This window comes from Schistocerca piceifrons, chromosome 8 (genome assembly GCF_021461385.2).
Source record: "Schistocerca piceifrons isolate TAMUIC-IGC-003096 chromosome 8, iqSchPice1.1, whole genome shotgun sequence".
Taxonomy (NCBI): domain Eukaryota; kingdom Metazoa; phylum Arthropoda; class Insecta; order Orthoptera; family Acrididae; genus Schistocerca; species Schistocerca piceifrons.
The window spans coordinates 204508759-204525587 of NC_060145.1; the positions used below are offsets into that span (position 1 = coordinate 204508759).

A 16829-nucleotide genomic window follows, 5' to 3' on the forward strand; every position below is an offset into this window, starting at 1 on the left:
TTATGCAATTCCGTTTAATATTCATTAGATTAATTTTAATCTCAGGCAACGCGCCTTTACAGTAGTTTTCCCTACTACTTTTCAGCGCATTTCTACAAAATTTTCATGCTTGTTGTAATGTTCAGCCCATTCAGATACGACGGTGAGTTCATTCTCTATTGTCCAAAAACTCAGTGTTAGTTTCCTACCTCCCACCGTGTAGCTCATGATACACTAGTCTTTGAAAAACAGTGTGCTGCGATTTTTTACTGTTCGACCCACTCTTGTAGTGTACGTTGCGAAATTTGGTGGAATTCAGACTTCTAAAGCCCCTAAGTTCTTAATGTGACGAGTTTTAGTTGCTAACATAGGCTGCCTTATTTTTTTCCTAGCATGTGCCATATCTTCACGGGCTCGCCATGTTATTCATGTACCCACCGGGTCTGCATCTATTGTTATCACATGTGACAATATGAGGACGTTTTCGAAATGTTTAGGAATCGTGTACTGGAGGCAATACTTGCCTATCAGCCCAGTATTCAGCTCGTCGGATGTGAGAAACCGCCTAAAAACCACATCCAGGTTGACCATTATACCGGTCCTCGTCGTTAATCCGCCGGGCGGATTGAAGCTCGTATTAGCGCTTCTCCCCGAATCCCGGAAGCGCTGTTGTTAACGCGTGCTGCTATCCGAGCTGGTTTTTTTTATTTTCATAATCCGTAATACCTTCTGAACAGTTTCGACAAAGTCTGTGAGACTCAGTGTCTGCAATGGTGGGCGACTGTTAGCCCTACATGTCGATAACTCCACCAGCCCTGTGCACCTGGGAAACTGCTTCCCTCACCTCATTTGATGAAAACAGGAGCTACGAGAATCTGATAACTTGGTCCATGTTAGCATATATATAGAGTGTTTCAATACTGATGTTACACACTTGTAGATACTGTAGAGGCTACTTAATAGATCAAGCTCCACTTGGGAACCCGTGTCCAGAAACGTCATCCACCGACGCGGCAGTGATTCAAAGTTGCAAGTGCCGGCGCCTGTAAATGTATGTATCTACAGGGTACTTCTGTGATTATGTTACAAACTTTCAAGGATGGTGAATCAGAATAAATATATCAGTTTGACGTGAAGTTACGTGTACCGGAAACGAACGACTAGAAAGTTTGAAGTGAGAACCGTTCTGATATCTCGTATGTTGAATACATTTACTGGTACTTTTGTTGCTAAGATCGTAGGGTATCCAACTTTCAGTGGTGGTGGTATGAACCAAGACGAGAAAAAATGTCTAGTAAACATATTTTCTAAAGTGCGTCCCTTCATTGAAGTAGCTGTGTTACACATTACCGAAGATGAACAAATGCTCCTAGCTCTACAGATATACATTCTGGAGGCCATGTTTACTTCACGTTTTTTCTTGTCTTGGTCGATACTACCACTTCTGGAAGTTGCATTCCCTATAGTCTTCGCAACAATAGTAAAGGTACATGCATTCCACTGTCAGAGGTATCAGAACGATTTTCATTTATAACTTTCGACTCGTTTGATTCCGCAACGGGACTCTTACCTCAAATTGATACATTTACTGGTCTCCATCACCCTTGAAAGTTTGAAACATCATCAGGAATCACCCTGTACATACGTACATTTTCAGTGGCCGGCACCTACAACTTTTACACTCTGTAGCGTCGATGGATGACGTCTTCGGACATGGGTTCCTATATAAAACTCCCTCCACTAAGTCACCTCTACAGTCCCTAGAGTGTGTAACATGAATTCTGAAACACCATGCGTATGACGAAACCAACGCTTTATTTCATTTTATGATAAAGAGTGATTATTGTAAATTCCATGCTAGTACATAACGGAACAAAATTGCCCCCGTCGGACAAAAGGTGACCCATTTGTTCTTCTGATCTCGCCAGTGAAACCTATACAAGTCGGGCCCCTCTTTTAGAGATGATCGTCTGGATCATCAAAGAGGAACTACTTGCAGTTATTGTATGCACTTAATACACATAGCACTTAAAAAAGTGTCAGATGTTCCTGCATAAACTAGCATCGGTCAAGTCTAGAAGAGAAATTCATGTATTTTATGTGCGGTAACCGATACCATTTGAGATATGAGCACGTTTACTAATGACGAGCAATGTGCAGTAAAATTCTGTGGCGTAGACCGTCTTACTCTTGCAGTTCATCGCCAATGTCAGAGTGGCCGTAATTTCCACGACACTATTGGTGGTGATGACATCAGTCGTAGTAGTACAGCGATCTGCTCAGTCAGACAACTGAGGTTGCGCTGTTCATGCACTTCGTTAGTAGCATACGATTAGGGATTCCGGGTAGTGTGAAAAAACTCTACTGTAAACAACGCAACGAAGGCCTACTACTACGAGGGAAAGGCAGATGTGGTGATCTGCAGATGGCAGTAACCGTCAGTAGTCAACCGCATGACGCAAGACACCCACAAGCCCTTCCATCTGCAATAATCTCAGCCAGTTGTTCCAGTGAGTTGTAGATTCTGGATCATTCGCATCAACGGGCGACGGTAGGAGTCGCGCAGTTTGCACACGTGATTCATTGTGAAGAATGGCTGAAATGCGCTTCAGGACGCATGGTAACCACGTGCAGCGCTGCCTATAACTTCAACACATATGAGATTGAGAGGACAAATTGGTCCATATCTGACCAGTGCTAAACTGCTTTTTATGTCCTTCTTGATCCGTCCGTCATTGGCAATTTTCTCCCAAGATGGTACAGTTCCTTAACTCCAACTACTTAGTGACCATCATTCCTCGCTGTTCTCATTTCTGCTACTTATCATAAGTTTCATCTTTCTTCGATTTACTCTCAGTACATGTTCTGTACTCATTAGACTGTTGCTTCCAGCCAGAAGATCATGTAATTTCTCTTCACTTTCACTCGGGATAGCAATGCCACCAAGGAATACTATAATTGATATTCTTGCACCCTTGAATTTTAATTCCATTCCTGAAACATTCTTTTATTTCTATCACTGCTTCTTCGACGTTCAGATTGAAGAGTAGGGACGAAAGACAACAGCCCTGTCGTATGCCATTTTTAATCCGAGGACTTCACTCTTGGTCGTCCACTCTTATTATTCCCTCTGGGCTCTTGTACATAGTGTATATTACCCATCTCTGCCTGTAGCTTACCCCTATTTTTCTCACGATTTCGAACATCTTGCACCTCTTTACATTCTAGAACGCTTTTTCCAAGTCTAAAAATTCTTTTAAACTGTCGATTTTTCTGTAGTATACCTTCCATTATCAACCGAGACGTAAGAATTGCCTTTCTGGTGACTTTACCTTTCTTGAAGCCGAACTGATCCTCATGTACCACATCCTCAGTTTTCTTTTTCATTCATTTGATTATTATTCTTGTCAAAACCTTGGACGCATCAGCTGTTAATCCGATTGTGCGATAGTCCTCACAAGCGTCAGCTCTTGTGTCGATGATATTTTTCCGAAAATCAGATGGTATGTCACCAGACTCATTCATTCTACACACCAACGTGAACAGTTGTTTTGTTGCCACTTTCACCAATGATTTTAGAAATTCTGATTGAATGCTATCTATTTCTTCTGCCTTATTTAATCTTAAGTCCTCCAAAGCCCCCTTAAATTCTGATTGTAACACTGGATCCCGTCTCTCTTCTAAATCGACTCCTGTTTCATCTTCTATCACATCAGACAAATCTTCCCTCTCAAAGAGACCTTCAATGTACTCTATCCACCTATCCGTTTCTTCCTTGCATTTAACACTGAATTCCAGTTGCACTCTTAATGTTACCAGCCCTGCTTTTTTGTCATCGAAGGTCGTTTTGACTTTCCTGCATGCTTAGTCAGTCCTTAAGACAACCATTTCTTTTTAAATTTATGCACAGTTTTCATGTAGCCATTTCGTCTTAGGTTCCATGTACTTCTTGTTTATTTCATTCTTCAGCCACTTGTATTTCTGTTTCGTTAAATGTCCCTAAACATTTTTGTATTTCCTCCTTTAATCGATCAACCGATGTATTTATTCTGTTACCAGTGGTTTCTTCGCAGCTACCATCTTTGTACCTACGCTTTTCATTTCAACTTCCGTGATTGCCCTTTTTAGAGACTTCCATTCCTCATCAACTATATGCGTACTTCGCTATTCTAAATTGCTGTATCTACAGCCTTAGAGAACTTCAAGCATGTTTCGTCATTCCTTAGTATTTCTGTGTCCCACGTCTTCGAATACTGATTCTTCCTGACTAAGCTCTTAAACTTCAACCTACTGTTCCTCACTACTACATTGTAATCTGAGTCTATATCTGCTCCTGGGTAAGCATTACAATACAGTGTCTGATTTCGGAATCTCTACCTAACCATGATTTAAGGTAACTGAAGTCTTCCTGTATCACAAGGCCTTTTCTAAGTATACATCTTCCTCTTGTGATTGTTGAACAGGGTATCCGCTACTACAGAACTCAGTTAACCTGTATCCTCTTTCATTCCTCGCTCCTAGCTGAAATTCTTTTGTAACCTGTTCTTCTACACCTTCCCCTACAATTGCATTCCAGTCCCCAATGACTATTGTATCTTCAAGTCGTTTTACATTCTGCATTACCTTTTCAATATCTTCATATACTTTCTCTTAATCTTCTGCTTGTGACGTCGGCATATATATCTGTACTATCGTTGTCGGTGTTGAGTTGCTGTCTCTCTGATCAGAACAACTCCATCACAGAACTGTTCACAGTAACTCACTCTCTGCCTTACCTTCCTAATCATAGCGAATTCTGCTAACATTATAATTCTTTTTGATGCTGTTGATATTACCCTATACTTATCTGACCAGAAATTGTTGTCTCTTTCCCCTCCTGGAGATCCGAATGGGGGACTATTCGGAAATATTTTGTCAATGGAGAGATTATCATGATACTTTTTCAATCACAGGTTACATATCTTGTAGGTACACATTGTGTGTCATCAGTGCTGTGGTTTCGATTATCTTCTGCAGCCTCATGCATTTGATCTTCGCTGATTCTTTCGCCTTTAGGGGCAGTTCAACATTCCAAGGACAAGTTAGTGCCCTGAACCTCTGTTTGCTCCTCCTCCTCTTTGACAAGGCCATTGTCAGAATGAGGGTGACTTCTTACGCCAGTTGTCTTCGGCCGCCAATGCTGATTTTTAGTCAAATTTTAAGCGGTGGTGGGTTTTGAGCCAGCACGATGCCTATTTGATTACCAACCGAAGACGCTACCCCTATACCACGGCTGCATACAGTATTTCAATACGCTACCTTGAATATTACGTCATCCACTTTTGTTTATTGAATATCTTAATCTGTTTACTTTTCAGTTTTCGGAAATTTGTTTTATATCTTTCCTAACCGTATCTGAGAATGATTTTTGGTTATCACTTGCGCAAGGTTTTGTTGGCAGTGTATATAATTCAAGATATCAGCAGGTGTTTTACTTTTATGAAGTTACAGGCACTTGGTGCTAATGTAACGTATTTTAGCTGTAGATGGTAGTTTCCAGAAGAGTAATTTTCAGAAATAGGAATAGTAACAGACACCATTGCTACAAACATCGACAGTTGACGAGAAATGTATTTCCCTTCCAGGTTCGTCACCCATTTGGAAAACACCATGAGCCCCATCGCAATGACGCAGTTTGTCTGCAGCGTCCTCGTTGCGTGTTCGTCATTATTTCAAGCCACATATGTAAGTGACAAACTTCAGTTTCTGAATATTTCGTGGTGTTTGTTGCACTTGAGTTGTAAGTATTTAATAATGCATCTAATGTTCACGGTGTGTAAGGTCACTGGCACGAAATTGCACGATTCGTATAATTATGAGAGATTGTAGTAAAGCTAGTAATTCTAAACCTGGTTGACTAGACGTCACATACCCCAGATCCTGGCTCGTGGTTTCCTGCGGGAATTTCGTTATGATACCGCCTTAAATACAGAACAGCATAAAATGATAAGATTTGTTATTACGTCTAGAGTTGACTTTTTAGAGCTGTACTTTCCCTGCTGACATTTGAAGAGGCTTATGGCATAATCTTGTAAGTCAGATTTTCACGAATATGAGTGAAGGACTATGCTATGTAGCACAGACTGCCGTCTTTTGGTTGCCACAATGATGTATATCCTTGTATGCACAATAACTACACAGATTTCGCCACATGTTTGAACATGAAATGAGGATATGCTACATGTTATGGCAATGCGATGTAAGTCGGACTTGCGCAACAATGCCATGAAGTAAAAACAGATTTTCTGTTTACATGCTACGGCAAAGTGAAACAAGAATGACCTGCATAACAATGGCATAAATCAAAATCAGATTTCCTGTTCCACCACAAGGAAGTTATCCGTTACTGACAAGTAGTAAAGAGTACTCCAATCAGACGCAAATGATGTTTATTGCATTACCTGGATTTAGGTCACTACGTGCCATCGTCAATAGAAACACTTGTACATCCGCACATTCTCAACTGGACTTTACATGTCCGAGGTTGAGTCTTCCATTCAGCTCTGACACGCCAAGTCACTACAGACCCTCACTCAGGAGAATATACTATCTTCTTAATACATGTTAGTTTTTTCTGGAAATTAATGAATAAAAATGTGCCACATGTATCGAATCAACATACGCAACAGCTCAATATTAATAGTAATAATCTGCCGTGGAATCTTTTAACACATGAAGACAAATAGTATTTCATCCCTTAATAGAATAATAGTCCATGACCATTTTAACAAATACTTCACCACAAACAATCTACTCGACGTATATCAATCAGGCTTCCGCAAATCTCGTAGAGCTACATGTACTTTAATGAAGCAAGAGACGATCTAAAGTCAGCAGTGGACGAACAAGAGGTGACTGCAATATGCTTCTCAGATTTTAGTAATGCCTCTGGTAACGTTGACTTCAAATTTTACTTGCCTGTCGTAGAGGTTTAAACTTGTTTCCATAGGCACTTAAACGGTTCCGTTCGTTCCTGACGTCTCACTAACAATGCGTCACGTCTGGGTCCTTCTACCACAGCTACGCCGCACGAATTTTATTCGGATCTGGCTCACCTCCCTGTCTCGCAAGCTGGCATTCTGCACACTGAGCCGTAAGTACAGGTCGATGTGTCCATATCCCTGGGATAATTTTATTCATACACATTAAAAAAAACCGGCCGGTGAGACCGAGCGGTTCTAGGCGCTTCAGACTGGAACCGCGCGACCGCAACGACCGCAGGTTCGAATCCTCCGTCGGACATGGATGTGTGTGATGGCCCTAGGATAGTTAAGTTTAAGTAGTTCTAAGTTCTAGGTGACTGATAACCTCAGATGTTAAGTCCCATAGCGCTCAGAGCCATTTGAACCATTAAAAAAAGTTATGCATCACCTCGGATTCCGAGAGTTCCGGCACCTGTGCAGAAAATTGGAACACAGATAAATATATACATCATTTCCGCCCTTTTTATTGCTCATGAAAACCACACATTGCACGTTGTACCACCATACAGCGAGACCTTCAGACGTGGTGCTACAGATTTCTGTACACACCGGTACCAATAATACCTAGTAGCACGTTCTGTTGCACTGATGCATGCCTGTATTCGTTGGGGCATACTATCCACAAGTTCATCAACGCACTGTCGGTCCAAATTGTCCTACTCCTAAACGGCGATTCGTGGTAAATACGTCAGAGTCGTTGACCTGTCACGTTGTCCATAAACAGCCCTTTTCAATATATCCCAGACATGTTCGATAGGCTTCATGTCTAGAGGGCAGGCTGGCCATTCTAGTCGAGCGATGGCCTTATTCTAAAGGAAGTCATTCACAAGATGTGCACGATGGGGGCGCCAATTGTCGTCCATGTAGTCGAATTCCTGTTCAAGCTGGTGGAGGCTCTGTAATGGTGTGGGGCGTGTGCAGTTGGATAGGACCCCTGATGCGTCTAGATACGACAATGACAGGTGACACGTACGTAAGCGTCCTGTTGATCACCTGCATCTGTTCATGTCCATTGTGCATTCTGACGCACTTAGGCAATTTCAGCAGGCCAACGCGACACCCCACATGTCCATAACTCCTACAGAGTGGTTCCAGGAACACTATTCTGAGTTTAAACACTTCCGCCGGCCACCAAACTCCCCAGGTACGAACATTATTGAGCACATCTCGGATACCTTGTAAAGTCCTGTTCAGAAGAGATATCCAACGCCTCTTACTCTTACAGATATACGGACAGCCCTGCAGGATTCATGATATCAGTTACCTACAGTACTACTTCAGACATTAGTCGAGTCCATGCCACGTAGTGCTGCGGCACTTCATCGTACATGCTCGGGCCCTACACGATATTTGGCAGTTGTACCAGTTTCTCTTGCTCTTCAGTGTAGCTGGTGTTGACTTCTATCTACCTTAGATATGTTGGCAAAAATACATGTTCAAAGACGGTGGACCGTATTTTTAAACATCGCCACACATGCTTTCTCCGAAAATTCTTTTCGGCAGTTTCATTAGGGCTCGCATACAGACTCCATTTACGACAAAACTGTCCCTCTGTAATTAGGCCTTTTTTAAAATTAATCTTCAGCAACACCGATTAGTTTGTGCTGTGTTGGTAACACCCAGGCGCTGCAGCTTCATATCCGTAGTTGTAACCTTAAAATATCCTACGCATGATCCCAGGGTAGTGGCGTATTCACTCTGTTTTCTGAACCTTACATATTGTTGAATTATACATAAAATACATGACTGTAAATTTCTGCAACGAGAAATGTTGTTTCATGATCTACGAACGGTGTTGATGTCTACCTTCGTTTCATTGCAGACTATTGCGTACTATTTTTCAAGGTAACATCCCAATGTTGTTGTATTGTCTATCAAAAAATATAAGAAGTTTAAAAATGCGTTCCACCCAAGTATTGATCATTCATGACCTACTACCACTTGAAAAATTAATTCCCAATTACAGGTTTACTACTTCAAAAACCTCTGTTTATTGTCCTCTGTGTTAGCTTACCCCCAAATTTTTGGGACATTGTTTGTGCTTTAGACGATCCAAGGAGAACTGATATGGGCGATTAATTTTGTATCTGCTATGACGTCCTTGGGTTATCGATATCATGATGATATTTTGAATGTAATTTTCACTCTGCAGAGGAGAGTTCGTTGATATTAAACTTCCTGGAAAATTAAAACTGTTTGTTGGACCGAGACTCGAACTTGGGACCTTTTTTCAGTCGGTAGAGCAATCTTCCACTAAAGGCAAAGGTTCCGACTTCGAGTGTCGGTTCGGCACACAGTTTAAATCCGCTAGAAAGTTTCATGTCAGCGCATACACTGAGCTGCAGAGCGAACATCCCTGAGGCTATGGCTAAACCATGTCTCCACTATATCTTTTATTCCAGGTGTGCTAGTCTTGCAAGTTTCGTAGGAGAGCATATACTGGCGGATGTGCAGCAATGAGGTAGCTCTGTCAGCAGACATAAAGGTCCAGATTTCAGGTCTCAGTCACGCATACAGTTTTAATCTGTCAGGAAGTTCGACACTATCTTATTTCTGGGTTTCGTAGCCGTCACATTTTTGTTCTGAGATTATTACACTCGCTGAGAGAAATTAATCAAGACGTTCTTGGATATTTATTGCTTTTCAATAGAAGTTTTTGAATGATTTTAAAAATATTTACAATATTTTTCTTTCCAGTTTCTGACAACTATCGACATAACAAACTTACTTCCATTCCAGAGTAAGGACCTTTCTGCAGCGTTCAGCTCGATGTCGTTTCTCCCCATTCCAGGAGGCCAGGTCTACCTCTATTGCTGGGCAGCTCACACAATGACAGAACAGGTGAGAACACGAGTAGAGCTGCTTAGTTATTGACAATGCACCCCACTGCTTACACTTCCCATCGTTTTCAAGTTATCACCGCCTTCACAGCTTCTATAGGAATAGCATCGACTATCCTCTCATAGTGTGTGGTAAAACATGCAACTAGTCACTTTTTTCATTTGATCTGTTTACTGTACTATTAAAATGTTTTCATGGCACTGCAGGCCCAATTGATGGAGATGTTACAGGAACATTAAATTCCGCAGCAACTGCAGCTATATGTCAGTGTAGTGGTGATTCCTCTGCCTGGTAGTATGCGTGACAACTTCTTTCCCATAGTGTACATTTTGCCAGCTTACACGCATACACTTATGAAGAGTATTGCTATGTGCGTGTTGTGTGTGTAAGCTGGCAAAACGACGATTATCGTGAGAGTGACGCTCCTTTTGAAACTGAATCTGTTAGGCTATATGAGATTATGAACTTACGTTGGTGTCAAAAACTTAAGGAAGAAAGTCACTTTTGCACGATGTGTCACTTGCAAGTAACGTATCACCAGCCATAGAAAGAATTGCTACAGTACGGCATAAAAGGTAACTGACAGAGATGACACTTTTATTCAAAGACAGTAATTACAGACAAGTTATCGCGATTAATTATGGGTCCTTGAACATTAAAAAAGTAGGCACACGGTTCATAACAGTGTGTGTGATCACCATAGATGGCAGTGCATGCTCCGTAATGTGCTGCCATGGTAGCCATAAGGTTGGTGAGGAGTTTTTGTGGTGCAGGAATTCATTACTCCTCCAGTGGGGTTCACAGCTGGTAAACAGTCGTAAGTTCATGTCGATCTACTGCAGTAGGTGTCCCCAATGCATCGACCATGTGTTCGATGGATTTAAGTCACGGGAATGGGCAGGCTAGTCCACCTACGGTGGTCGATTCGTTTGCGCATTGTCATCCATAAAAAATAAATAAAGTCAGGGGCGATGCACACCTGAAAAGACGCACATAGGTAAGGAGTAAAGTGTTATAATAACGTTGACCAGTGAGTATACCGTGTCCAAAGATTTTGAGGTCAGTACGTTCCTTTAACGTTATGCTTCCCCACAACTCCACACCTACACCACCTAACCGATCACATTCGACAATGCTGGATGTACTCTCATATGGCTAGAGGTGCGTACAGCTAATGCAACCCAGAAAACACACTCTATTAAGAACCATGTCCCACTTACTGTATTGTCCAGGAAACATTATGAAACACAGTGAGTTCAGTGTAATGACAGTCTTTGTATAAAAGTGGCATTTCGGTTCGTCTCATCTTTTAGTAATTTTCTGTACTGTACTGTACTGAACAATACTACAACAGTTTTCTCCACCTGTGGTCCAAGTTTCATCGAGCTAGTGATGCAACATGTGAAAGTTAGTTTCGTCCTTACGTTTTGCACACCAGAGTACATTTAACCTGAAATGTACCCTCAGATACTGAGCGTGATGTAATATCACTGTTACGACCAGAAGAAACCGGGAGAGGGATCAGCCGGAAGTAACAAAGCCGAAATATAGTTAGAGCTCTTACTGCAAAGACAGTGCTAATACACTGCTTCAGAGACTGAAAACGCCGCATTTATACACTGCTTTAGAAGTAATCCAAGCTATTATGGTGTTTGCAACATTAGCCGACAAGGCTTTGTTATACTGGTACTGAGGCAGTACTGAAAGGAAACAGAGTCAATAACATCACTATATTTCCTGAGGCCATGCTACACAATCATATGTTTTAGTGATAATGGACTCCTCTTGGGGAAAGTATTCCAGAGATAAAAGTGTTTCCCATTTGCATCTCTGGGAAGAGGCTACTCAGGAGAATACTGACATTAAAAGAAGTAATAAAACTCTATTCATCTTAAGTGCACTATCTTCAAATAATAATATACACCCAATCATCCAGTACAACGTCGAGACAGAGAAAGAAGGAATCTTGTCAATTTTAGATATCTTAATACAACGAAAAGTCGCCTTGACGCCTCGGCCATTTAAGTTCCGCTAGTCCACGCACATTGCAGGAAATATGAAAGTTATTTTCGGGCATTGTGGCTACGTTTGTGAACCGTGACTGCGTGGGATAATTATTTATTTGTAATTTCTGCTACCAGTCACTTTTATTTGTTTTACGTTTAATCTAGCGTAATACAACGCGTTTCGAACATGTCCTGTTCGTCATCAGGTATTTATACATACATATGGCCAGAAACCGATGTTAGTGATGTCTTCCGCCGGTTTTTCTTCTTGTTGGTTATGTATCACATCACACCAACATCGATTTCTGGCCATCCACTGCCCCCCTCCCTTCCCTTTCAAATGCCACCCCAGCCACTACAGAAACGAACAATGCACAAAAAGTTCTATGTTAATCTAGTTTAAGACAATTTATTTTTAAGCAACATTTCTCTGTATGTATGTATGTATAAACGCCTGATGATGAACAGGACATGTTCTAAACGCGTTGTATTATGTTAGATGATAAATGGAACAAATAAAAGTGACTGGCAGCAGAAATTACAAATAAATAATTAAAACGTGAAAATTTGGAACATTCACGAGATGAGCCGCCGATCGTATTTCTTTCTTTCTTCGATGCTACGTCCAGCAAAATCGGCAGAGTCTGGGGAAAACGAGATATGAGACCCATTTTCCGACCTTCTAAGAGGACAACGCCCTGTTAAGAACAGTCTCGTCCTCAGGACCCCTGGGATTTATAACACCTCTTCTGAGTACGGAAGCAATTAAATCGGTCACTCCGTGGTACCATTTCCAACTGGTGTGGAGAACATCAATGGCATATTAAAAATCGAGAAATGTGTGAATCTGAAGTTGCTGAGAACATACTCACAAACACAAAATGTTGTTTGACGAATGGAAAGTCTTGTCCAAAGCTCCTACAAACTGGGATTCTGTAATTAGGCTGCAGAAATTGTCTGAGAAGAACTTCAGCCACAACAGCGGATAAAATCTTTGTGGTGCATGGAAACGAGCTCAGTACAGGGAAGAGGCGGAGATATTATACGCAATGTTTACGCTATTACGGGAGCGGTTGCGCCACCAGCGCAGGCGTTGACACCATTTGCAGCAGCACTACTAATTACCGACCAATCTCAAGCCGTCTATGGGCTACACAAGGCCACCACACCATCAGTTTAGACAGTTGATTCCTGACGGAGACGATGGAGATGACTGTCGTAAGCTCCAACTGGAATGACAGGAAGTCCCAGAATGTTTTACGCAACATTGCCGACACGAAACACGTCGTTATCAGAGACCGGAAAAGTTCGTAACTACAGGTCACCGAGATCACGCCGCTAGATAGAGTACTTCCTAGAGTGATGTCAAACAAATAGCGAAGGTTTTACCCCTTTAAAAGTTAAGAAGGACCTCTGCACAATAGTAATTAGGGGGTATTTCATTCTGCACCGCTTTGTTCATATGAGAGGTGGATTCAAGTTGAGTGAAACTGTAAGGTGTGTAATTCTCTTTAATCTATGATATAATAACTTTACTATTATGTTGAATTATGCCTGAACTGAGGAATTGGTACAGAACTCCAATTGTCGTGTTGCGTATTGCGACTGCAAGAGGTGTGCTTAATCTGTGTTACTGTTAGCAAAACTTTACACGAATTGGTTGAGCAATGCAACTCCCAATACCAATAACGAAATACAGTCCCTGCAAAATATATTCAGCCCCTTAAGCACTGTATCACCTGACCCTGTTCAAAACTGATAACTTTGGTCCTTGTGCACATACCAAATAAATTAAATTGTCTTACCTCTAAAGCAGCAACGGAGTAACGTGATATATTTTGGACTCTCATAAAAAATATGAATGCAAACTACGGGCTCAACGGTGTGCAATGCCTTTCATAATAGTTGAAATGCACTTGAAATTCTTTTGGCTGATAAACGAGAACATATAAGAAAATTCAGTTTCTTTTAAAAAAAATATATGATCTGAACTGGGAGGCGGTACTGATTATGGTTAATTACTAGCACTCAGTTTTTTAGCAAAATTATATTGCTAGTTATGTTTGACTTTTCAAAAACATCTGACAATTAAAGCTACATTACTCACAATTGATTCCCAAACAATGAGATTTAAACAGCAAGTGTTATCTAATTTCATTAATTCAACATAAATGTAAAGCATCAAGTTACATAGCCCTGTCAACAAATCTTAAAAACATTACAAAAATGAAATATCTAATCAGTCTTTATTTCAAAATCGTTTACGTGCATTCTGGGGCTACCCAACAATTATAAATTATCATCCATGTCATCTACACTAACGCGCTGGCAAAAACACGAATCATAACTATTTAAATCTTTACTGTATTTACCTGAAGACTTTAGTTTTCAGGTTCAACGGTACTGACATACATACATAAATCTACCTCTTGGTGGCTTCACACAGCACACCACACAAACTGCCTACTCCATCGTCTTTCCCTCACAGACATCGCTCTCTTCCTCCAACACAAGCAGTACAGTAGATATCTCCCTGTGATAACAGCTGAGTATTCAAATGAACATATAAAACAATAAATTTGTGGGAAAGAACACTTGTCCGAGGTATCTTCATAAAGTAACAGGAATTCTGCATTTTCGTGCGTTGTGTTAGACCGATTCGCGAGATTTTATAGTTGTTGTGTTGTTTAACATGTCAGTAAAGTATCTGTAGCGTTAGTCTTATCGTAGATCTGCCTGTTCTCAGCTGTCGGAGACGTTATATTGTGGCGATTATTTATTTAGTATAAAAGTATACTCGAGAATTTGTATTAATTTTGTTGTAAGAGCGGAATACAGCAAGCAATTTTTTAGAAACGTCGAACATTCCTTTGCTGAGTCTGCTATGAGTTAAATAAGCTTTCCGAAGGACCGGTGTATAATCAACAGATGAAAGCGTGAGAAAAGTGAGAGAAATTATTATGGATGATCGTGAAGTCCCTGACGATGTTATCATACAAGCCGATTCATGGCAGACAATTTTTTTCTGATGGGCGACATGAAAATACGTTCCAAAATTGTTGAGTTTCGAAGACAAATAGTGACGTATGCAAGGAGTCGCTAGACGAAATCAGTAACTGTGAGGAACTACTGAAACGAGCAAAACACGTAACGAAGCAGGAGTCTACGGATATAACACTCAGTCTTTCATGTGGAAGCATTATGGGCGGAAAGCACAAAAAATGCGATATGGTGCACCATAAGTTCGTCCTACAAAGCACAACGATCAATGAGTGCTTCTTAAAAGTCCAATGCATTTAGCGTGAATCAATCCGAAAATATGCCCGGATTGATGGTGAAACAATTCATGGCTTTTGCACCACTATAATGCAGCTGTTACACTTAGTTGCTCGTTGACGAGCAGAAGCAATACTGAAATGGTGCCCTATCCTTCCTATGCGGCATACATGGTCCCATGGGATGATTCTTTGTTTATATAAGTAAGTGCCGTCGGTTTACAAGCATAGGTGAGAGTAAAAATGGATCGCTGAGAGAGCTAATAACTATCGAAATGATCGAGTTACAGAAGAGTTTTGGGCATTGGAAAAAGCGATGGTGTAACAATATATCTAATTGGGGCTATTTTCCAGACGATAATATTGTTGCAGAAAAAAACAGAGTAGTGCAGTGGCCCTAGTGTAGTGGTTATGATACTACATTATTGTATGGAGGGTCGTCAGTTCCAAACTCACCTAAATTTTAATCTTCGGTTCGAGTACATTCTAGAAGTATCCATTAATGGTAAGAATCATTATACAGGAATGTTCTGCAGCTGTATATATTCCGTATGTGTTCTGGCCGGAGGCAGTTCGCTCCGCGCTCTTGTATGTGCAAGTGCTGAATAAACCTTCGTTAGGTGAAGTTAGTGTTCGTTCTTTATCTGCTTACACCTTCCTCTACGTGACATTATTAAAGAAGACGTATAAATAAAGTTCTTCCTACCATTAACATTTCCCTACCTATTAAAAACGCCTCGTATTTTAGTTTACTGCAGTCATTTCTTTAGATCTGAAGAGAACATAGACGCTGCGGTAATATGCAAATTAGATCTCTTTTTAGCAAAAATTTTGTCATGAAACTAAGTAGTTAAGTTAGGGAGAATAACAGATATTGCATGGTACTTGTAAGTAATTAATTTTATTCAATCGCATTTTTTCTTTTTTTATTCCTCACGTTACCACGTTCAGTCTCGCAGTGGTAACTTCGTCACGTACGACATTAATAGAAAAGCCATATGAATCTTCTAGCCACGAAAATACCGGTTGACGAATTCTGAAAGGGATTCTTGTGAAGATCATCTACTTTATAGCAAAAGTCAGTTAAATTCGACAAATATTAGTAGAATATTTTCCCTTACTCAAAATGGTTCAAATGGCTCTGAGCACTATGGGACTTAACATCTGAGGTCATCAGCCCTCTAGAACTTAAGTTCTTGTGAAGATCATCTACTTTATAGCAAAAGTCAGTTAAATTCGACAAATATTAGTAGAATATTTTCCCTTACTCAAAATGGTTCAAATGGCTCTGAGCACTATGGGACTTAACATCTGAGGTCATCAGCCCTCTAGAACTTAGGACTACTTAAACCTAACTAAGCTAAGGACATCACACACATCCATGCCCGAGGTAGGATTCGAACCTGCAACCGTAGGAGTCGCGCGGTTCCGGACTGAGGCACCGAGAACCGCTCGACCACAACGGCCAGGTTCCCTTACTCAGTGACACAGTATTTCACCTAGATTTTAATGAAATTTCTTTCCATGTCGGCTACTATCGACAAGAACGATACAAAAAAAATCAAAGTGACGATTACTAAAACTTTACTTACGCGTTTCTATGTTTTTATAAATTTTTGTTACTCCGCAGACTTAATTGTTTTCTTATTTACATTATGGTTGTTTTTACAGCTAATTTGAATAATAGCTCTGTAACATGTGTCCAC

General features: G+C 40.7%; 1 protein-coding gene across 1 annotated transcript in view; it reads left to right on the forward strand.

The window, feature by feature from the left end:
• Nucleotides 1-16829, forward strand: part of LOC124711282 (odorant receptor Or2-like) — a 38757-nt gene that overhangs the window by 5528 nt on the left and 16400 nt on the right. The window contains exons 2-3 of the mRNA XM_047241281.1: nt 5604-5703; nt 9741-9842. Coding sequence (XP_047097237.1) covers nt 5604-5703; nt 9741-9842 — 202 coding nt within the window. The remainder of the gene's footprint in view (nt 1-5603; nt 5704-9740; nt 9843-16829) is intronic.